At 42.3% G+C, this 24149-nt stretch overlaps 1 protein-coding gene across 1 annotated transcript in view; it reads left to right on the top strand.

Moving 5' to 3' along the window:
* Window positions 1-1955: 1955 nt before the first annotated feature.
* Window positions 1956-24149, top strand: part of colgalt2b (collagen beta(1-O)galactosyltransferase 2b) — a 25178-nt gene continuing 2984 nt past the window's right edge. Inside the window, exons 1-11 of the mRNA XM_020622401.1 lie at window positions 1956-2350; window positions 12509-12619; window positions 12758-12875; window positions 15726-15860; window positions 15955-16159; window positions 17144-17263; window positions 17581-17654; window positions 17969-18075; window positions 18539-18671; window positions 19447-19574; window positions 19785-19991. Of these exons, the coding sequence (XP_020478057.1) occupies window positions 2115-2350; window positions 12509-12619; window positions 12758-12875; window positions 15726-15860; window positions 15955-16159; window positions 17144-17263; window positions 17581-17654; window positions 17969-18075; window positions 18539-18671; window positions 19447-19574; window positions 19785-19991 (1574 nt within the window). The 5' untranslated portion in view covers window positions 1956-2114. The remainder of the gene's footprint in view (window positions 2351-12508; window positions 12620-12757; window positions 12876-15725; window positions 15861-15954; window positions 16160-17143; window positions 17264-17580; window positions 17655-17968; window positions 18076-18538; window positions 18672-19446; window positions 19575-19784; window positions 19992-24149) is intronic.

Raw genomic sequence — 24149 nt, 5'->3', positions numbered from 1 at the left:
TCCACAACCACAGTTTCAGCTTTTAAAACATACATTTATCCCAAACATAACTAAAAAAAAATGACACAGTTCCGCTCTCTCTGTCATCCATAGTTACAGTTACAGAAAGACAAATGGCAGTATGTCAAGTATGCCACCAAAATTAGAAAGCAGATGTTTGGCTGTGTCAGAAGAGGGAGTACATGAGCCGTTCAAATAGCTGGAGTGGGTGCTGAAGCCTTCTGACCCAGCGGGGGGAGGCAGTTTTTTTTTTTTTTTTTTTTGCTTGTTATTTTTAGTTTTTAAGAACTAGAAAGTTTAGCAAGAAGTGACAAACAGAAAACGTTTTTTTCAGGTCAGTCATTTTATTTTAGCCTATCATTTAAAGACTGAAAGTCCAGTTTGATCAGAGTTTGACCTTAAAAGTGATTGTTTAAGTCTGAGCAGGCTCCTCCAGTCAGCTGTGGACTATTGATCTCACCTTTTTTTGACATCTGTTTGCAGGAGTAAAATTGAGACTGCAGGTGTAAAAGGTCAGCGAACCTTCCCTAAGCAAATTTTGTGCGTGTGTTTTGGAAGACTCCGATCTTGTGGCAGCTTGCCTTTATGTTTTTACCCATCTGAACTGAATTTGGGAATGCAATAGAGGGAGCTAATGGATTACTCAAACAGGCTGAAATCATTGCTGTCTCTCATCCACAGTGACTAAGAGCATCCAACAACAGAGGACACGACAGAGTACTCTCATTACCTCAGCGAAGAGGGAAAACATTACCAGGTGGCAAAGATCCTAGCTAAAATAAACAAGACAGGGACACACATAAGCTGTCTTTGCCCGTCTGTCTGTGAGTCTGTCAGTGAACTATAATTAAAACAAGGTTACGGGAGGTTTACTGTAATTATATAAAAGCGTACAGTACAATATTATAATAGCAAATAGAGCAACTATGCCAGCTTCTGGAATGGGAGAACTGCAATCTATAGACTATGTAGCAATACAACATTTATACAGTGATTTTCTTTGGAACATTTGTTTTGGTGTTATGGCGTCATATTGGTTTGGCACATCTTTTTTTGTCATGTAGATGTTTATTTTGGTTTCATAACTGCTCTTTGTTTGAAACTCATGTTCTTATGCTTTTAAATTCATACATAGCTTTTACTTTTTCTTTGTGTGGAAGCAACACATCTTTTTCTAAATTATTTTACATGCATCATAAAGTAACTTATTTCACTCAATTTGAACAACAAAGTCATTGGTAATGTGAAGTTAATTTACTTTAAGTGCACATTCAAACGAACTTTTATGGATTTTTCAGCACATGCAGACGACTATCTCTTTAGAGTTCAATCAAGAATATCAAACATCTACAATTAAGGACTAGCACACTGTCACTGTCATGTTAAAGTCATGCATCGCCACTAGGTCAACTTTTCCCAAACAAACAACTTTTTGACTGTGTTTTTAATGAAAAATTTCTCAGTGCATACAAGAGCATGCACTCCTTCACTTTATCTGAAATTTAAGAAGTTCAAAATCATTCATTTTGGTTGTAGCCTATAAGATTTTCTTTGGACCCTGATGAGTGTTTTTACTCATGTGAGAACAACATCAGAGGCAGTAGAAAAATGCAGCTGTCTGCCAGGCTGATGTCAGATGGTGACTTTATGGTCTCCAGCTCTGCAGCATCCAACAGACAAACAGAATGAAACGTTGAGAAAATACACAGGAAGGAGAACTGAGGAGGAGAAACAGACATGGACCAACTAACAGGCTGCAGATAGGCACCAATGACTCGCAAAACCAACATGGGTTGCTTCACTTCACACATTTACTATAGGCCTAATAAACAGTTGCTGTAATAGCTGTAAACAGTAAGTTATACATGCACTATGTTATTTTGAATAGTAGAATTAGAAGGAGTGTCAGAAGGAGGTTGGAGTTACCTGGCACCCAGCAGCAGTGGCCAGCGGGTGTGTAGGAGGGGTAAAAGAGGTAGAAAGCCCTCTATCCGCCCTCTCTCTTACCTTCCTCCGCCTCTACCCAGTGGCTCAGTCCCTCTCTCACTCCGTCACTCGTTCAGTCAATCTCTGGGCCGAGGTCTGGAGGACCTCAGCGGAATCTGAAAGCGAAGATGCGGGCGGTCGGGGCCGTGGGAGTTGGTGTGCTATGGGCGCTACTGGTCGCCCTGGTGCCTGGCGGCGCGTCGGAGCTAGTGACACTGGTGCAGGAGCAGGTGAAGCCCGAGTCCGCCCTGCTGAAGCCAAAGGTTATGATTGCCATTGTGGCACGTAACGCAGCGCACAGCCTGCCACACTACCTGGGCTGCATCGAGAGACTGGAGTACCCGAAGGAGCGCATTGCGATCTGGTGAGAGACGCAGATGCAGGAGTGCACTGGTGACATTTTACTTACTCATCATATGTTGATGATTGTTTCTCCTGCAGTTTTAAATGTTCATTTCCAGAGTCGTGTCTTTCAGAGTACATACAGCAGCCTACATGAAGTGGACGGTAGTCAGCACAGGACCGTGTTGTAAATGGATTAACTGTAATAGGCCAAACAGACCGTCAGAGACCTGTTGCTGCGTTTTACGATGCACCTGGTACCTCACGTGTCTGTCGGCGTCCGAATTGCACATTGTGTGAGAAGATGAAAGAGCTGTTGTGCGTGTTGGGGCTTAACCCCCAAATCACGGCTCCCCGATTCAGCACAAACCTGTGGGGCTTTAAAACAGCAGGTATTAAAGGGGTCCTCATCCATGGTGGGGTCCTATTATACTTTTTGTTCTCCTAACATATCCTAGAAACTATAAAGCAAAGACCCTGTAGGTGATGGGATGAAAAGAAACACTGACTCAGTCAGACAGCAGGATTCTGGGAGTCCTCTGTGAAGTCATGCATAAAATGTGTGGTGTGCCCTTGTAGGGTCTGCATGTAGGTTATGTGGGCTGATAGATCAGATAGGATCACAATCTGAGAGATTTCTCAGGCAGGTAGATTATCACAGGGCACATTAGACATGAGAGGAATGTGAGATGGAGGCCACATAGTTAATGTTTGCAATGCTTTCCCCCTTAGAGTTCCTCTCCCTGGTATTCTTTTGTTTCCCTTCTCTTGTTGAGTGTCCTGCTTTTTGTTTGGGATTGTCTGTTTGTAATTCAGAAACCCTCCCCAAAACACTCACACACACAGAGGAGAACCTCAATACACAGAGGGGCCTGTCTCTCTCAGGTGAAAGTAACATGATTTGTGAGTGGTTTAGTAGAGGAAGGGCCCCATCTATTACGAGGGGCATCTGTCCATCCATCCTGCAGGTGCAGCCAGAAGAAACATCACAGATACGTATGTTTAAGGCTGGTCAGTCCTATCTGCCACACAGATATGTTTGTTGTAACAGACAAGTGCCAGTGAGCTTTATCATAAAGAATGAGGGCACATATAACCACACACACCTTACTGTCGCTCTTGCAGCCAGGACTGTTTTAGATGCAGTTCATTTTAATTTCAGCAGCCATATAGTCTGTAGTGTTTTCACCACTGTGGTCATCTGTATAACCACAGTCTCAGCTGTGAATTGTCTTAAAGTAGTCTGACATTGGTATGTTTAAAATGCAGTAGCATTATCAGTGAACATATGCAGACCCATTTAGTACATGGAGATATATATTTGTGTGTGCATTATGAGGTCATGCAATGATCAGATGAAAATATGTTTTGCTGCTTTGTTTTTGTGGTGATAATTCTGAAAAAACTAGTGGCAACTGGAAACAGCAGAAATATTGAACATATCTTTAATATTTCATAAGAATCATAAGAAATCTAACTGGCTTTTTGTGGCTAAAATGGTCATTTCCCTGACCAGTATTTTACTCCACCTAATTCACTCAGCTGTGTGCCTCTTTGTTTCTCTTTGTCATCATTATTACTGCTCAAGATGTAAACTAAACCACCTACTAAATGCCAGCTTGTAATTCAACTCTCACTTTCACAAGCATAAGTTCATGGGAAGTGTTTTACAGTGTTTTACGAAGCACCGGTTAGTTGTGGAGTAAGAGCTACAGTTTAAGTCCTAAACATTAGGTTTAACAAGCCTCAGGTCATAGGAGTGAAGTGGGACTGAAAAGGCCTTTAGGATGAGTTAAAACAATAAATCCAACTACCACTGACTTAGTACTTGTAAGTGACTTCAACATTAGTGTGACTGAAATATCAATTTTTGGCTTTTTTGGCTTTTCTTGACAGCAGACCGAGGTAAGAAGGTGGGATAAACAGAGAGGGGAATGATGAGGCTCCAGCTTTGCATCAACCATTAGGCAGCTTGTTGCTCCACTTTACTACTAAACATATGCTCACAGCGTCTGTCATTTTTTATGTGGAGACATGATGTTCACATTAGTTCTTCTCTGGAGCTTCAGGCTTGAGAAAAGCAGATGATTGTTTTGCTTCTTCAAACTCATTTTAAACATACAATCCAGTGGAGCTAGTGCCGGGAACAACACAGAAGAAGGATGTAGATGATTAAATACTATAATAAGAGTAGTGACAATAGAGGAGAGACATTGGTGTTATTCTCTTTAGCCTCCAAATTGCCCTTTAAAGGAACAAGTGATGATTTATTAATATGTGTTTACTGCATCTGTATGAATGTGCATGTACAGTATATGAGATGGCAGATCAGAAGCAGTGAGGTTGAATGTAGTGTAGTGTGACAGTTGAATCTAAATGTGGATGAGCACATGGAGGACATGCTGCAGTTTTAAAAGGTAAACAAGATCCAAACACAGGGCACAATATGTGACCCTGCTGTGTTTGACCTTAAAAACCTTTTAGGAGCATTGTGTTGTGTTTTGCACTAGAATACTAATATAATACTGAGTTTGTATACTTTTTTCTTAATGTCTAATTGTATATCCATCTCAGATGATCTGGGCAGTATTATCATTTCATGCATGAGTTACAATGAGAATTACAGCCTAAAAAACAAAAAACATTATAAACTCAGCTAGATGACGAACTTCTGGATTGACTTTGGCAGGTCTGAGGATGTTGGGAGGATCAAAATGTCCACTTTGAGACCACATAATCTGCATTGATTCATCCAGATTAGGTTTCCTTCACCCTGTTTCTGCAGCTCTGCCTTGCGCTCACAATTGGGATGGTCAGTAAACATTTCCTTTAGAAATTTTCCCTCTGCAAGCAGGCACAGGTCTTACAGAGAAGTGGCAGAGCAGTGAGAGTCTCACACTGCTGCTCAAGAATGAAAGAATGTGAGGAAAGAGGGGGTTCAGGTGGAGAGAAGGTGGTCAACAATGTTGGGAAGTTGCCCAGAGGGTTATTAGCTGGTTGGTTAATCCACATTCCTACAGTAGCTTGTACCATGTCTACTCTCCACTTCTCTTTTGCTGCATTGTGCCTTTTTCATTCCTGTGTGTCTGTCCTAAGTGAATTACAGTAAACTAAGCTACTAAAATTTATATTGTCATTTAGAAAGGCCAATAATCTGGTTAGTGAAAGGAACTTGGATAACAGACATTGTCAGAGTGAATAAGATTAGTAATAGGTTCCTGGAGTTTCTATGAGACAGAACACTGTGTGATGACAGATGCAGCAGTAGCAGGCAAACGTCATCCTTATGGATCAAAGAACTATATGTCAGTTCTCATCACATGCCTAGGTGAGATTTTCATCTCTCATGTGTAAAAGCTTCAGTGTACTCAGTGGTAAGCAATGTTGCCTTGCAGCATGAGTCCTTTGAACCTAACCTATTCGGCCTACTAGCTCCTCTAAAGTTCACAATTAGTACATTGTATCTTCTTTCAAAAGCCAAAGTTTAAACTGATAAGTTGTGGTTATGCAGAAGGTTGTGCGCGGGACTATATCTCGGTTGGGTACACCAACACATTGTCAGGCAACCAGTGGATGCACCAGTCTTTGTGCTAAGCTAAGCTAACATCCTCATGGCTGTAGCTTCATATTTAATGATCAAACATGAGAGTTGTGTCTATCTTTTAATAAACTCTCTGCAAGAACCCAAATAAGCACATTTTGCAAATTGTCAGAGTATTTCTTTAACTACATAGACTCATTGAATATATAGAAGACCATTGCATGTCTATGGCTGTTTTTATTTATTTTCATATTAAAGAGCTAAAAACGCATGAAATACATATGAGTGGAGAGTGACAGAAAATCTGGAGAAAGAGAAAGGGGGGATGACATGCAGCCAGGGTTACATACTGTATGTTACCCTAGGCCAAGTGGAGTCTTCATGAGTGAAAGGTGAAGTTCATATGCAGCAGCTTTCATCTTTTGCCAGTTAGCTGTTGAATTTCACACTCTGCCTACAGGAGTTACTGTTTATAGTAAGCAGCTTCAGAAGAAATCATAGAGCATTTCATAAGCAGTGAGCAGTGTAGCGTATTTGTTGTGATATCTGAGACACAATGCAAGCAAAGCTGACAAAAGTTTAGGCAATTATTTTTCTCCTCAGGCTGCTCACTGCCGGCTGCTCACTGCCTGCTGCTTACTGCCTGCTGCTTACTGCTGGCTGGCTGTGCTTGTGTGGTGATTTGCTTTCCCAGGTGCTGGCCTGGGGACTGAGGTGATTTGTGGACTTGTCAGGGTCAGAGTGAACCATGAAGAGGATGTCAGAGCAATGACATCAGTCTCTTTTTCACATTAATAATGTTATGTTGTCTGTTTACTAATTTATCATGTGGCCACTTATCCCATATTTATGACCGTCATCACTACATCAGTGACAAAGAGATACTGGATTTTGTGGGATAATTTTTCTTAGGGTTGAACGTTTTTCTACAATGCATTTGTTGACAAAAATAATATACCCTCCTGCAATATTTTTGAATCAGACACGTGATGCAACCTAAGGTCATAATATGACTCAGTGCATTAAGAATTTTGCACATGTCAGACACTGAGAGAGGTTTTATGTAATTGTATCTGGTATTATGTTATGAGGAGACAGATGTGACATTATTGGATACATTTCATATCCACCTGCATGCAAGCATTTGACAGAAATTATTTACACCCTGTGATGATATCTTTTTAAATCCACATACATCTGTACTCTCATGGATAGGGATGCTACAATATCAAAAGCTCGTGGTACGATTGTGCCATGATAAAAAGTCCACAATATGACATTTAACATGATATTTAAAAATGAAGTAAATAGATGAAAAATTGTCCTTTACTATACAATAAATCAATGCTTTTTTTAAAGTAATGCAGCAGTCAGTAGCGGTCCTTTTATGAGATAAAATAATATAGTATATTATTGCAGCAGCTCGATCTTGTAAATAAAACAAATCACACTCACAGTAGAACATCAGCTTTTTTAGTACCCTCGAGGAAGGTTTAACATTTCCTGTTTGGTGGCTGAGCCGACCAGTAGTCGGGTTGTGTGTCACTGGACCAGTTGAAGCACGTAACCTTAACCATGTGTCTGGCTGAGGTGCCCCTTTTTGAGGTCTGTGAACACCACTGATGGTTTGATCAGATTTCATGAAGTCACTGTTTTTGGCTTTGTATTACCCCTTGTTTTTACTCAGTATTCCTCACATGTACAAAATATAAGAAAATTGAAAGAATCAAATAGGCCAAAAAAGTTAAATCAGTTGTACAATATTGAGGAGTTGTCCTTGTGGTTTCTCTGCACCAGGTGTGTTACCTTAGGGCCCATATCTTCCAAGGGAGCACACCAATAAAGCAGAAATGTTTCCTGGTTTTGTCATGCAGGGAGATTTGCCATTTTAAGAGCAGTTTATCCAGATGTACGGAATAAATTATCAGCATGGGATAGGCTATTGTTTGCTATCTGGTGCTATCAATATTGGCTTTTGTGAATGATTAGCAGCACATGCTTTTGGTATGTCAATAGGTATTAGATCACAGTATTGGCTTTCTGTAGTAAAATGAGCACATTTGAGCAACATAATCTTCATTACTCTGCTACATGTATGAATATAAATGTGCAAGCATGTGTTTGTCTCTTCTCACATATGCCAGTGTGTTTTGGATGGGTATGTGTGTGCTTGAATGCTATTACTGACATACATAGTGTGTGTTTCTGCTCTGCTTCTCTTGCTCAGCCCGTTTTCATTCACTTACTCAATTTTCCATAATGCTCTTAGTGAGCCAGAAATTGCATGTGTACAGTAATAGGCCACAGTCATCTGTGATGTCCCTATCAGTTTTACCTGAGAAGTTGTAGTCTGCTGTCACATCCAAAGATGGGAAACTGTAATGGTCTTTTAAAATCTCCTCAGACACTGAACATGAACTCCAGAAACACAGAATAATATTGCCCTGATAAGCAGCTCAGAATGGCACAATCTCACCTGAGTAGAGGAAGAAGTTTGGGGGTGACTGTGGGTAGAGCAGTCGTTTCCTAACCGGAGGGTCGGCGGTTTGTATCTCGGTGCCTGCAAAGTGTCCTTGGGCAAGACACTGAATCCCCAAGTTGCCCCCCGATGGTTAGAGCCATCAATTGAGTTGGCGCCGCAGATGGCTGCCTCGGTTCTTTACTGGAAACTAATTCCTTGTGTGTAACATACTTGGCCAATAAAGGTGATTATCCTTATCTTGTTTCTGGTGCAGAACACAGTTTGCTTTGAAAAAGTGAATCTGCAACTGATGATAAACACTTCATATGAGCTCAGGCAACCCACACACTCACCATTTTAGATCATTTCACAAAACATTTGACATCAGAGCCGCCCATTCATTTACAGACATGACTCAAGTTAATCCTCAGATGGCTTCAAATAAATTAGAACACATTTATCAGCAGCCCATCACCACCCTGCTGTGACAAAGTTGGCTGCTTCTCCTGAGTGAAGAAATCAATTCTGATGTGATTTCCCTCCATATGAAATGTGCTTGTGTCACTCTGGACAATGAAGTGTCACTAATACATAGTACTGAAAATGTGAAAGTTTTTAATTTAGTAAATTTAAAAAAGTAAAATATTTTTGTGATTGTCAAGAAATCCCAGAAATCGCCAAAACCAACAATGGCTTTGGTGAGTTAGTACATCTCTTACAGAGGTGAAGGTCACACATGTGCAAGTCACAAACAAGTCTCAAGTGTTAACCTTCAAGTCTCAAGCAAGTTCCAAATAACATACTTCCAATCAAGCAAGTCCAGTTCTTACTATAAGTCAAGCAAGTCACAAGGCAAATGACACCAAATTCTGATGCTCTATCCCACTTTTCACATTTAGATTGGTTAAACGATAGTGGTCACAAAAAGTTGTTTGATTGTATGTGTAGGTTGTAGACTAACCATTAGCTATTAAATAAAAAGGTATACCATTCATGGTTATCAGAAACTCTTCTTAATAAAATGCATAATCTATTCACAGCCAACTCTAACAGCGTAAATGTACCAATAGCCAACTGCATCCTGTGAGCTGCGTTGGCATTTCAGAAGAAATCACCTAGTTGTGCTTCAAAAACCAAATGTGTATTCTCAAAATCTACAAAAATGAGATGTAGAGAGTGAGAGAGAGAGAGAGACAGAGGAAGAAACAGGTCGACTGTCAAGGAGAGTATTTAGAGCAATGTTTTCATGAACAGATTTATTCATAGTGCTCATGTTCTCATAGAGAAAATATAGTTTTGCACCATCTGTTTGCTGTCAGTTGTTTAGCTGCTGTTCTCCCTCTCCTTCTCTCCTTCCCTGCCTTCTCTCATCTCCTATCTCTTATGTGATTTCCTTCAGTTCCTCCATCACTTCTACCTGTTTGCCTGAGTGTTTGCTTTCCTTCTTTCTTTCTGCTTCATTGACTTTCTTCTTGTCCTCTGTCACAACCAGTGGCAACACCCGAGTGTTTCACATAAACAGTTGCTATGAGTACACAATATAACCCACTTTAAATGTTTGATTCAGTTCAGTACCCATTATTATATTACATGTAAATGCCAGCTCACCGGCCTGGGCTACTTTTGTTGATCCTGAGAGTCATGAGGAATTTCAGTCAGGAGCTCAACAGCCCCTCTTACTACTCTTGTTCCCTTTCCCCATTCATCTTGTGCCTATCTACCCCTCTTCTTCTGTTTACCTGAAAGGGCCAGTCCCAGAGACATGCCCCTGTGTTTAAAGCCATATTTCAGTTGAGCTCTTTCTTGACACACCCACTGTTACCTGACACATCTTTCTGGAGGGGATAACCTGACCGGGTGGAAGGCAGAGAGGCAGAGAAAGTGATGAATGGGATGATAATCACGTTAGGTGAAGGCGGTGTACTGTGTGACCACATTTTACTGCTGCAATGTGATCTGACTGAACCAAAAACGTTTCCCAGCAGTTCTGACACTTTTAGCAAATACACAGATTAGTGGTAATACACATCATCAATAGAATGGGCTTAATTTTTCATAAAATATAATAGAAGATTTTATGCTTTACAAAAATGATCTGCCTTTCTGATATCAGCAAACTACAAATTGTGTCCAATCTGCAATTTTTCTTTGGTCTGTTTTGTCACTGACAGTGTTCTATATTAGCAGCAGTGGCACTGATGACAGATGAGCATAAATGAGAATATTACAGGTGACAAGAATGACAGATGCCTATATGTGGGTGAAAGGACAAGTGTTTTAGTTCACTGATGGGAAGAATAAATTGGACATTTATGAAGTAATAGAGAGAGTGGTGGGATTTATAGGTGAGGCCTCAGGAAGCATGTGTTGTCCAGATGGTTGTCATAAATACATAGCAGAGGAGAAGTGGCCTATCCCTGATTATGCAGGCAGCAAAATAATGAGGCCGTTAGCTTAGTGTAAACTTCAAAATAGGAATGAGGAAGAACACCTAATAAAGTAGCCGGTGAGTGTTTACAGTGTGTACAGTACTGTATACGTTTCTTTGAGTTTTAGTCCCAACAGCTTTATAACACAGCTGGGGCTGCAGAACTAATGCTTCCTCTTTATTGGTTAAATCGTCTTATTTATTGAAGTTCCCACTTTTTTTCTATCTAAGACATGCAAGACACAATTTTTTGTACCTTTTTACAGATCATCAACCTTTTACAGCTGATTACCTGGTCACCAGAAGCATGTCCTCAAGCATAACTCAAGCAAAACTGAACATTTCTCCTGATTTTGTTAGCCAAAGCAAAAGTATCATTAGCATTTTAGTATGATGTGCATAAAACAAAGCCCCAGCCTTTATACGTTTAGGAGGGTTTCAGTGTGTTCTTAGCCTATGATGAAAAACAACAGCTAGACATGAAAGGCTGATTCAATGCTCTTGTGCTGTTATATGTTAATACATACATGCATATACCTGCACACCTGTTACTTTTTGCACACATACTAAAACACCATTTATATGCATCCTAGCAGACACATAAAATCCTTAAAATAACCACTGGTGTGGCACAAATCACTAGTCACACTGCTGTAAAACAAACAGTCCCACAATATGAAGATGAATGCCTTGATGCTTTTTTGCACATCTACAAGTGTAGGCATGCGCACACACATATATTATCAAAATTATTGGCCAGTGGGTGTCCTTCAGACTTAATTTCCAACAGTAAGAGAGTTCTGCCTCTTTCTGACAAATCTTTGTGTGTCATACAAGACTGTGCATGCATCTGTATGACTTTTCCATGTGTGGTACAGTATTTGAGGCATCACTTTCTGTTATCCTATAAACACGTGTATGTGTCAAGGAAAGAGCACAGGTGCTTCTTGTATTGGTATTTCTGCTAATTGTGGGTAGATAAAGAGTGTTGACACAGCTACTCTCTATGACGAGAATGTACTTAGTGTTACTGTTTGTGTGTGTTGTGTGTGTTTCTATCTGTCCCCAGCCAGTCTAAAATTGGGTGTGATTTTGGAGAGAGTACAGCAAGGAATGTTACAGCAAGCAGTGGAAAACTCCATCTCACTAAGTGTGTGCATTTGTGTGCACATATTCAACTCACATTCTGTTGACATTTCCTCCTTAATTATCGATTTTAATGCAAAGAGAATGTGGCATTTATTTTTCTGATACTCCAGGATGTGTGGAAGTGATTGTAAATTGCACAGTGATACAGGGTTTCTTTTAATTTCTCTTGCTCATATTCTGTATGTACACACACATACACACACACATAGAATAGCCACAGTGCCTTCTCAGTCAGTTCTGGGAGTTGAAGTGGAAATCTCTGTGAAGAAATGCAGTGTGCAAGCCACAGGAGTGACAAACAAGTAGTGGCAACTGAGCTAAATTTTACACTGACATCATTTGCTTACAGGTACAAGTGTGTGTGTGTGTGTGTGTGTGTTTGCCGCTTCCTGCATTATGTCTGTCTCTGCTTCACAGCCTCTCATTCTTAAAAAACAGCCCTGATGTGCCAGGACAGCTGTTTATATCTCACGTGCTTAGTGGATGCACTTCAATGGGTCACATGGTACAGCAGTTTTAGGGACTGTAACACAGGTTTTCTGTTATAGGGTGGTGTGCTTCATTTCAATGACATCCTCTGTTGTCTGTGCTGGTCTTTCAGGGCAGCAACAGACCATAATATAGACAACACCACGGCCATGTTGAGAGAATGGCTGAAGAGAGCCCAGCATATCTACCACTACGTGGAGTGGAGACCCATGGAGGAGCCAAGGTGAGTCCACAGGAATCATTTATTAGCATCTATTCCAACTTGGGTTCTATTCTTGAATTGTTCTGGTTGACTCACATAAATAATGTTTCTTAACAGGATGGTTAAGATCACTTAAGTTAACTTTAACTGTTTTATCAGGTCCTACACAGATGAGTGGGGTCCAAAGCACTGGCCTCCCTCCAGGTTCAGCCATGTGATGAAGCTGAGGCAGGCGGCACTGAAGGCTGCCAGGGAGCGATGGGCGGACTACATTCTGGTGCGACTTGGATGTTCTTTTGAACATTGAAGTACTGAAGTATAAATATGCAATAATGTGTCAAGCAATTGACCATTTATAGTGGATGGTTATATAGTTGGATTTGACAGGAAATGCTCAGCTGTTAAAGCAGCAGTGAGCATTTGGATGGGAGAACCAGTCCCCTCCTGAAAACACATATACAGTAAATCTTAAATCAACCATAACCAAGATACAGAACGTAGGGAGGAAATTAGGGTGGTGATGGGCACAGTGGCAGTTGGCCTAGAATCAGAGCATTCTCCAGAATAATGGTGTGAAGTTTCAGCACCCCAGCCAACCCGCTCAGGAACAGGAATGGGATCAGAGGCGCTGTCAGCATCACAGTCGACCCGCTTGGGAACAGGGACAGGATCAGAGGTGGTGTCAGCTTCCCAGCTGATCCGCTTGGATAGAGGAAAAGAGGCAGTGTCAGCATTCTCGCTGACCCACTATGGAACAGAGACTGGTACCCCAGCATTGGTTTCTTCATCAGTGCACTGGTGAACTGAAATCTCGGTGGGGACGTCTTTGTTGGGCACCGAAGCATGGAAGCTTTGGTGGGGATCCTCTTGTTGGCACACCGGGAAACAGTCACAACAGAGGGGATGCTTAGACCGGGAACAGAGTCAGAAGCACCGCCGGTGTCCCAGACAACCCACTAAGAAACAGGAACAGAAATGGCCTCAGCATTGCAGTCGACCCACTCAGGTTTGGGAACAGAGGTGGCATCATCATCATGACCTGCTCGGGCTCAGGATCAGGGGTGGCGTCAGTGTCCCAGCTGACCCACTTGGGAACAGAAACTAGGGCCCCTGCATCGGTTTCCTTGTTGGCATCCTCGTAAACTGAATCCTTGGCAGGGATGTTTTTGTTGACGCACCAGAGCATGGGAGCGTCCGGCGGGGACGTTCTCGTCAGCCCACCTGGAAACTGTCATACCAGAGGAGACATCTCAACCAGAATACTGGAGTTCTAGGATGGACTGAGTTGTTTGCCACCTCTGTCTCTGACCTCCCTTCCTGGAGATGGAGGGTGGCATGGGGGAAGACAGAGGCTGAGGCATTGAAGCAGACTGGGGCTGTGGTGCTGGAACAAGGTGGTGCTGAAGCTCGGGGACAGGTTGAGGAGAAGAGATCTTCTGCAGATGGCCTGTCTTCCAGGTTCTCCTCTTCCTTAGCCCCCCAGGACACATGGATAGCCTGGTTTCCCAGAATGGTGAATTCTTGGGGTCAGGAGCAGGTGAGTCCTGGTTCGGCTCTGACTCAGGTAACAGGGTGACAACTTCGCGACGGACAGAGATATTGGCTGGCTGAGCCTCGAAAGTGGCACTGTCCCTAGAAGCAGGGTTGGGAGAGGAGACGGGGTCCTCCATTTGAGCTTTAAGCTGTGCTTGGATGAGCCAAGCTTCCCCTGGGCCCAGGCTAGTCTCATCAGACCGGGACTGGAGATACCTGGACTCCAACTCCTTACAATCCTGCCTCACACTAGCCTTTGCATAAATTATCCAGCCCACCAGCTGTTGGGTCTTGGCATAATCCATTAACCAGGGACAAGACTGGTATAGGTTCTCGATGTCAGCACAAACCAGCTGTTGCCAGGAGTTCTCGGCATAGCAAAACCTGTCAATCAAGGCATCTAGTACCAGACTCATGATGAGCATTTGTTTGGTCCGTGGAGTCCTGTCATTGCTGGTCCATTCTGTTACAATAGGTGGGCTTAATCTAGGCCGAAGGACTCAATGGCAGACTCAGACAATAGTACACAAAAGGCTTTATTTAGAATGAGAGTATAAGGATGGGTGTCGCAGACCGGCATCAGTCCTAGCCGATGGGCAGATACAGGGGTCAGCTGAGGAACAGGAGTAGATGCTGGGTTGGTCGGTGGCAGACAAAGATTTTACAAGGCTGGTCACACAGGCAGGTGTGGTGGATGGTGTTGTAGGCAGAAGAGGAGCTGAGTGGAATTTCTGCTGGTGCTGGCCTACCCAGGCGGAGGTAAGATACCCAGGTGAGTGGCGGTCACAGGACTGGAGGTGGTTGGATCAGTGTCGCTAGCAGAAGAAAAGCTGAATGGAAGCTTTGCTGTAGCTGGTGTATCCAGGTGGAGTTAAGGAACCCAGGTGTGTAGTGGTTGCAGGACAGGAGGTGACTGGATTGGCAACCAGGTGAACAGGTAAGTCATAATCGAGGGGAACAGGTAGCTCACTGACAGGTACAGGTGCTAGCCAAGCAGCATCATGGAGAGTACAGTCACAGATAAGGAGAGATCTCACTTGTTATTGAGGATAACAGGTAAGCTGAGTGAGAAATACAGGAGCTAGACAGGCAGTGGCGTGGAGCACGGGTGAGTATAGTGACAGATCATAAGTGGACTTTCTCGGCATCGACGAGCTGGTAAGATGAGTGCCAATGTTTCAGGCGAGGTGAATGAGAGAATGTTACTTGGGTGAGAGCAACTACACACACCAGTAGGGTATTGTGAATTGAGTAATGGGCCAGCAAGTAACTGAGGGAAAGGAGGTGGTATATATTAGCTAAAGACCGGGGGATGTTTAGCAGCAGATGAAACCAATGAACACTGATTGGAACCATGGTAAAGCTGGGGCAAGAGAGGTGGATTGGAACAAGAAGAAAACCAAAATAAGAGCACAAAAACAGGAAACGAGAGTTCGCAAAACTGCTTTTATATATATATATACAATTTTAAGTAAATATAACTTGTCTTTTTTGAATCTTTAAGTTAAAAGATGAACCACAAATTTAGTTGTATATATTACAGTTTATTTTGCATGGTGGGTGACTTGTACTCTCAGTCCTTGCTCCTCTTTAGTTTGTAGACAGCGATAACCTGTTGACTAACCCTCGTGTGCTGAACCTGATGATGGCTGAGAACCTGACCCTGGTAGCTCCCATGTTGGAGTCTCGCTCACTCTACTCCAACTTCTGGTGTGGCATCACCCCACAGGTAAAGTCTGGACTTAAATTCATCCATCCATCCACCCACTCAGCTACATTTATTACCTCAACCTGATGCTCTTCCCCTCTCCTCTCTTTTTCAGGGTTATTATAAGCGAACCCCGGACTATCAGCCAATCAGGGAGTGGAAGCGGCTCGGCTGCTTTCCTGTTCCCATGATTCATAGTACCTTCCTTTTAGACCTGCGTCGTGAATCCAGCAGGGACCTGGCCTTCTACACCCCTCACCCAGACTACAGCTGGGCATTTGATGACATCATGGTATTTGCGTTCTCTGCACGTCAAGCAGGTCAGTTTGAAATCTTCAGCTCACAGCAAACTATTACATTTGTAGCAAGGATGCAAATGCCTCATGACAACTTTACTGAGCCTAAAGTGAGGATCATCAGCGATTTCATTCATTCATTAGTAGTTGATTGAGACCTGCTTTCTAATTAGTGTGTATGTATGTGTGTGCTGCAGTGTAACACAGGGCTTTTTAATTGTTTTATACATGTGTCACATATAAATGGGTCTATTGCTTGTTAACTAGCCAGCAAACATTAGATGGTTTTGATGAGCAAGTGACATTACCAACTGATATTAGGTCAATTCATATTAAGGTAAAATTTAAAAAAAAAAGCTGAGATTTAGAAAGTATAAATGTGTGACTGAAAAATGTAAGTAATAATTTAATAAGTAATTTAGCATGTTTATTTTATTAATGAATACACTTAAATTTACTTTTATTTTACAGAGAATGGTGTGTGACAGATGTACTGTGTATATTTACAGCAGCAGTCTGTTGTTGATTGATTCAGAATAAAATTATTGCTGCTTTAGCTGAAAGAGGCTAAGTGGCTAAATCTGGTAGCAGTTGTTGAGCTTGCTAGCTTAAGAAAAGCACGGGATGTGTGATTGAAAGGCAAAAGGGAGGTGACTGTTGACAATACTGTCAAGAAAAGTTAGACAATGGAATAAAATCAACAGTTTGAAGAGGGGACTTTTCATATAAAATGGTCTGTAATGAAATAAAAATGATATCCAATAAAACTTTATTGTGAAAATAAATCTGAGAAAATAACACACCATAATAATGACTTAAGTTTTATTTTGTTTAATAATTTCATAATAATAAAACTTACTGGTTCATTTAAATACATTTACACAGTTTATTAAAAAACCTTATTTTGTAATGTATTGTATGTAAAGGTAGTAATAATAATAATAATAATAATAGACACTTTGTGGTTCTATAGTGTAAAACAGTAACACTTGATGTGTCTGTTCCCAGGTGTGCAGATGTATGTGTGTAACAGAGAACACTACGGTTTCTTGCCTGTCCCTCTCAAAGCACAGCAAAATGTGGAAGATGAAAGTGAGAGTTTCATACACACTGTCACCGAGGCTTTGAGTGAGTACACACACACACACACACACACACTTTGATTTGTGCCTTCTCTTTCTTGACCACTATGACCCTCCATGATCACATCCTGTCAACCCTCTTTGATTTAATTACTCTCCTCTGTACTGTCTCTCTCTTCTGTTTGTCCAACCCCCACCTCCCTCTCATAGCCCTTGCTGCCTCCTTCTCTGCTCCTCTCTCTGCTCTGATTTTAAATTAAATACCAAAACCAAATAAACCACCACAATCCTGAGGAAATGCAGCAATTCTATAATCCTCTCTGCCGTTTTAACCTTTCACCCTCTTGCTGTCTCTGCCAACAGTTCACCACAACATTGAGCCCTCTGAGCACTTGCACTGTCCACCATCACCACAGGACATGATGGACTTTGATGAAGTGAGTTACAAGAGCACTGGGCCAAGAGCTCAACACCTACTGCCTCTCTGTATATTTACTGTTTTGCATAAACTCCTTCCTATTTTTGTCCCAGTTTACTTCTATGTCCCATGTTTCCAAGTTCTCCTGCTCCTTCCTCTGCCCTTGCATATCCCGTACCTATCTGGCCTTAACTTCTATTTTTTATGCCCTGTACTTGTTAGTGTTTTGCATCTGACTGACAACAAAAAAGTTAATGGAAAAACATAAAAAATAAGGAAAATATTCTTATTTAAATAAATAAGTCTCAGTTTTTTTTTCCATTGAATGTTTAGATTTTTCTGATCAACCTGAAGCGGCGACTGGACAGAAGAACCAGGATGTTAAAAACAATGTCCTCACTGGGTCTACATGCCACGCTGATAGATGCAGTGGATGGCAAGTAGGTCACGAACACACAGCCCTGCATGCACACTGAACTGAACTGAACTATCCTGAAGGCTGAAGTTAATCCTGGAAAAGAAAATTCTCACACTCTGTGGTCAAGTGTTTTTAAGTTTATTCTTGACAACAAAAGTGACATCTTCTGCTGTGATGCACCTTATCTCCTGAGTGTCAGCTGAGATACTACTCGGTCTTCTGTCTCTTGTCCGTCATTAATTTTTCTGACCTGTACATCCAAAAAGAGGTTTGGTGTTTGTAGCAATGTGCTTTATTTACTTTCTCTCCTGTGTGTTAACTTTATTTCACTCTAAAGAATGCCCTAATCTTCCTTCCAGCCTTTGTGTGTCTGGCAATATGTGTTATTTGTTACAACCGGCCAGATTTTACTTATACTGCATGAGTGTATAGATATGTGTAGATACATGAAATTCTCATCACTACCCCTTCTCAATCTCTCTTAGGGCTCTGAATACGTCACAGCTTCAGGCACTGGGAATAGAGATGATGCCAGACTACAAGGATCCTTACTCTGGTCGAGTCCTGACCAGAGGGGAGATCGGCTGCTTCCTCAGCCATAACTCTGTATGGACACAGGTGAGGGCAGCAAGGTATAATGTACTAACTTGTCAAAGAGGAGCAAAGATCCAAACTGTTAAAGTGAAGTCCTTCAACAAGATACTGCATCTCTTCCATCTCCATGGGTTGATGTTATGGGCTCAGTGGCGTCACTCTGCACCTTCAGCCCATTTGCTATTAGTGTATAAACTAATGTATTTTGCACCACATATTTCTGATGAGTCCAGTCTGCCCTGATAATAACATTGTACATACCAGGCTGAGAAGTTAATATGCCACAAGTGTAGCTCACTGGGGAAAAGGGAAGTAACATATGTAACCAGATCAGAAAGGAAACAAAGTGACAAGCTGTTCACATGAAATCACAGCTGCCCTGAAACAGAGTGAAGCTGTGCTTTTAAAGCAGATGAGACCAATATGGAACTGGAATGCCACTCCAATCAGGATGGGAGGGAGGAACATTGCAGGGAGTTGAGGACCCAATCCCAGATGAGCATCCACACAGACTAATTTGGATACTTAGAAAAGTGTTAGATACAAGAGAGGAGGGGGCAAAAGGCCAGGGCTGTAACACTAGAAAGAAGGTTCAGACATTTAAATTGCTTTCTTTCATGTAGCTATACACCATTTAGGATATTGTCATAATTTACAATGCATACTACCTATTGGCTAAGATGATATGAGCAGAGAACTAAGCTAGGAAAAGATAAACTGCAGTGGAATGCCCATGTCTTCCTCTGTGTGTTAGATAACTGACATTGACAAGTGAATGTTTGTACTGTCTGGCTGTCAGGTGATTGAGCGTGGCCTCCAGAAAGTTCTTGTTTTAGAAGACGATGTAAGGTTTGAGCCCAGGTTTAAACGACGGCTACAGGCCATCATGGATGACATCAACAAAGCCCAGCTGGACTGGGACCTCATGTAAGAACGCCCACCCTACCATCTGCTATAAACAACCACAAACCAACTTGCCTATAAGTTTGGATTCATATAGCTTGTACTAATGCTCAGGCAAATATAGTTCTGTTTCTTGAAAGGTTTTACTTTGGATGAATGCCTGTTCTTAAAAGAAACAAATAGCACTAATTAGTGTGAAACCTCATCAGCATGCTCTTTCTGTCTGTGCTTCAGCTATGTGGGACGTAAGCGTATGCAGGTGCAGCAGCCGGAGCAGTCGGTGGAAGGAGTAAACAACCTGGTTGAGGCCGACTACTCCTACTGGACGTTAGGCTACGCGATGTCGTACCAAGGAGCCAGGAAGTTACTGGCTGCACAGCCATTCTCCAGGATGCTGCCTGTTGATGAGTTTCTGCCAGTCATGTTCAACAAACATCCCAAGTCAGTCTCAACTTCAGTTTTCTCTGATTTAAAATTACAGTGCTGCAAAAAGCAATACACATGCACAGATTTCTACTCAAGACATGATGGAGAAAAACTACAGAGAAAGGTTTTATTGTATAATGCTCACACACAGACCCTATCGTGCAGTGTGGTTTATGAACAGACATGCAAATATTTACTGAGGACCACAAATAGATGACTGCAGGTGACCACGTACATAAGAACACATCAGGTAATTCACGTTCAGAGTAAACATGAAGATGCAAAGAAATAAAAGCTGAACTGAAAGTAGAGAGTTAGACAAATTTTCTCCTCTGTGCCAGGCCCCTCTTCTTCTCTTCTTCCCACTCCTTCTTTTTCTATGCTCTCTCACACATAGGACATGGATTGTTCTTGGGGTTCAGTGGGTATGTTGCCTTGCACAGGGCCCACAATGCCTGCTTTTCTTTTTCTTTTCTCCATGGGGATTCCTGTAGTGCCTTGCTCTCCTAACCTCTTCCGCCTCCTGCTTTTTCATCCTTTAATCCAGGCCTCCCCTTTTCTTATCTCTATACTCTCATTCTTCACTACTTTTAATATCTTTTATATTCACCCTTCTCAACAGACCTCTACTTTTGTGCACACCCACTCTCTCCCTGTGTCACCAACTTCTCCTCCCCCTTCCGTCTCACTCTTTGCGGAATGTAGGCCAACACGGCTCTTCCTGCTGGTTCAAGAAGGGGGACAGGATTCCCATTGATAGAGGACTGAGCGTGGGGGTGGGGTAGAGATGGACACTGAGTGTGTATGTGTGTGTGTTACTATATACTGGAAATACATGGCGATATGAGTCCCATGCGTTGTGTAGACCTATGGATTACTAAGTAAATACACAGTGTGTATATTCAATAGTGAGGGAGGGTGAGTTTGTTAAGAAATGGGAACTAAAGACAAAAAATGTGGAAAGGTCACAAAAAATTTATGAGGTGATCTGTTTTACATAATAACATGCTCTGTTTAAATTGTGGATATTACGCCAGTAAAAAAAATTTTGGGATGAGGAGGCTCATCTGTGTTCCTAAAAATCAGTAAAATGCTCATGTTATGGTCTTTTCATAACTGTGTTTTGCTCAAAAGTAGAAAAAAGAAGAGAAAAATGCTAAACACTAAATCTAATAGAGAACATCTCATCGTTTGGAAGCTGTCTTGGGGTGTGTCAGAGCAGGTCAGCTCATAAGGGTGTGGGGTTTCACTGTGCATGTGGAGCGCTGACAGGCTTTAAACAGCGATTGGACGAGAGAAATGTGACCTCTCTGGTGACCTCTGTCTGCACAGGTGTGACTCCACCAGCTTGAGGGTCACATACAAACAGTAGAGTTCAGTACCACATAACTAACTGAGGTGGAATGTTTTCTGCTCATCCCCATCACAACTGATGTTAGTAGTATACTGTTTTGTAATATAACTAAACACATTTACTGAAGCACTTTTGAAGTACTCACCTAAGAACTTCCACTTCATTTTCATTAATTTGTCATAATTGTTAACTGATAAATGGTTTTATCTACAAAATCTGAGTAAGAATGAAAAATGTTAGTTGTCCTTTTGCAGAGATCAAGTTCACTTATTCACATTTCTTGTTTTGTCCACTCAAAAAAGATCAATTCAGTTTACTGTCATGACAAAGAAAAGCATCAGATCTTCATATTTGAAAAGGAACCAGAAATGTTTTGGCATTTCTGCTTGAATAAAAAAGACTGAAATGATTATGTAATTACCAAAACTTTAAATTTTTGAATATGAATGGAGTAATTGTACTAATTCTACAACAATTTCAGAATCTGCTTTATTGGCCGGGTGTGTCGGACACACGAGGAATTTGACTCTGGTACATCAGCTCTCAATGTGCATCCCCATACAAGGGCCAAGTAAAACAGTAAAGCAGCATAAGGCTGTGTAATATTGTTATGGCTAGCCGTTTCACAACAAACAGAGGGGACTCAGAAAAATGCAGGACTCACACTCAGGCTTGGAAAAGCAAATAATTTAATGAATCTTGAAATGAGGAAACCTACGAGGAGACACGAAGATATTGCAGCGGATCTTGGGCAGCTGGGGGCGCTGTATTGACAGGACCGCTACAGGAGCAACCCGGGGTTGAAGGAGAGGTGCAGCGTACTATGTTAAAGCAGAGGATGAGAGAGAGAGGAAAACAGGTATACGGCCATAAAGTCTATATCAAGTATTAAAACAGAGGACCTGAACATAGGTGGGTGCTAGATTTAGACTGGAGAGCGCTGCTGGCCGTGAAATCAGTCCTAGGAGGCTGGACCTGGTGTAGGAGAACATTGGCCAGGTGAGAGGAATCTGTGTAATGGAGGTAGCTGGGGCAGGGTGACATCAGGACAGGTCGAAGGATGACGTGGTGAGGGCTGGAGGCAGAGGTCCAGTGCCGGGGAAAAATAAAAAAAAACACAACTGAGAGCAGAGTACCTAGTGATGTCTAACTGACACCATGACACCTGTATCGAACCACTTCATTTGTATGGATTATTGGTTCATTCATTCAAAGGTTCGGTTTAGTGCCATCTGGTGGCGAAATAGTATGCAGCAGAACAATGTCTGAATTATGTGATGGTGTAACTAGGCTTTATGTGAATGATGTGAAAATGTTTGTATAGACTGATTGGTCAGTCGGTCCAGTCTATGAACGTATGTAGTGTAGTAGGTGGGAGAAGGCGTGCTTGGGGAGACAGAGGATGTGCTAGGATGGCAATATGTATGCATGTAACTAGGACAGGGTGTGAATAAATACAAGGGATGGAGAATCAATCATTTTTATTCAAGAACAAAAGTTTCTCCACTGTCTTTGGACTGAGCTGGTTTTGTCTCTTGCTGACGACCTCTCCAGCCTTGGAGAACACACGCTTACACGGCACCGATGAGACTGGTGTACACAGGTACTGCTGTGCCAGTGAAAACAAATGTGGGTACATGTGTCTGTGCCCGTCCCATTAGGTCAGCGGATCGTCACATCTTCTCATGGGAGGATCTGTCAGATATCGCTGGACCTCTACAGTGGTATCAGCTGTGGAATTTGTGTGTCCTTGCCATTGTAGCTTGGTCATCGAGACTTTGCCACAGGTTGCAGTCTGCAAAACAGAGAAACATGACATTAATGAGCATTGTCCGGTGTCAGTGTGTTTACATATTGTCTCCTGTGCAGCAATAAATACATACCTATAACATTACCTGTGGTTGACGGAGTTTGTTCATGTGGTGCTGCTGGTTAAGGGGCTGATGTTAACGGGCTCATCCATAGCATCCCTGCACATTCAGTAGTCAGACATCACACAGCATGTGCCCTGTCATGACTGTGAAAACCAATGGTCCTGAATCTGGGGTTGAGCAGTGTGGCCAGTGACAGGACGGTTGAGCTCTCAAGAGTGTCAAGCTTATTGACGAGGGCTGCAGACATGTTCTGTCCCAGCTGTCATGTTGGTTGCCATCACATTGGTGGTGTTGTCCAGTCTAGTCAGGAATGTGTGAAGCAACATTTTAATCAGTGGAATGACTTTGAGCTCGACACTGTTCTCCTGGGACAGTTCCACTGTTGCCATGTGAAATTGGGTTAGGCACCTGTAAACATGCCGCTACTGTTCCATAATCCTCAGAAGAGAGAGGATTCACATCTGTTCTGAGTAATGCCAGAGCTGCTCCCACTGTCTGCCTCTCATCATATAGGTGCTGCAGCATCAGGTGGGTACTGTTCCAGCATGTGCCCACCTACTGGATCAGCTTCATCACTGCACAATTCATTTGCAGGTCACCACTTTCCATGCCCTTGTACGCAGGTCTTCTAGGCCAGGTGTTTGATCTAGGGATTTCCTAACCACTAAATTAAGTGCATGTGCAATGCATACAACATGCCTTATGGCTAACATTTAGGCAGTGGCTGTCATGTTTGCTGCAGCATCGGTCACAAGGCATTTAACCTTTCCCTCAATGCCCCACTCCGCCATGAGACCCCTCAGCAGATGCAATGTTTTCAGCAGTGTGGTCATGAGGGAATGACAGTACACCTAAAACCACTGTGGCCAGCTTTGCATTGTCACACACATAATGGCAAGTGACTGCAAGGTATGCATCCATATTGAGAGGTCCACATATCAGATC

Source organism: Monopterus albus, unplaced genomic scaffold (assembly GCF_001952655.1).
Source record: "Monopterus albus unplaced genomic scaffold, M_albus_1.0 scaffold279.1, whole genome shotgun sequence".
NCBI classification, from domain to species: domain Eukaryota; kingdom Metazoa; phylum Chordata; class Actinopteri; order Synbranchiformes; family Synbranchidae; genus Monopterus; species Monopterus albus.
Note: the sequence above shows the minus strand (reverse complement) of the source record. Positions and strands in the feature narration are given on the sequence as shown.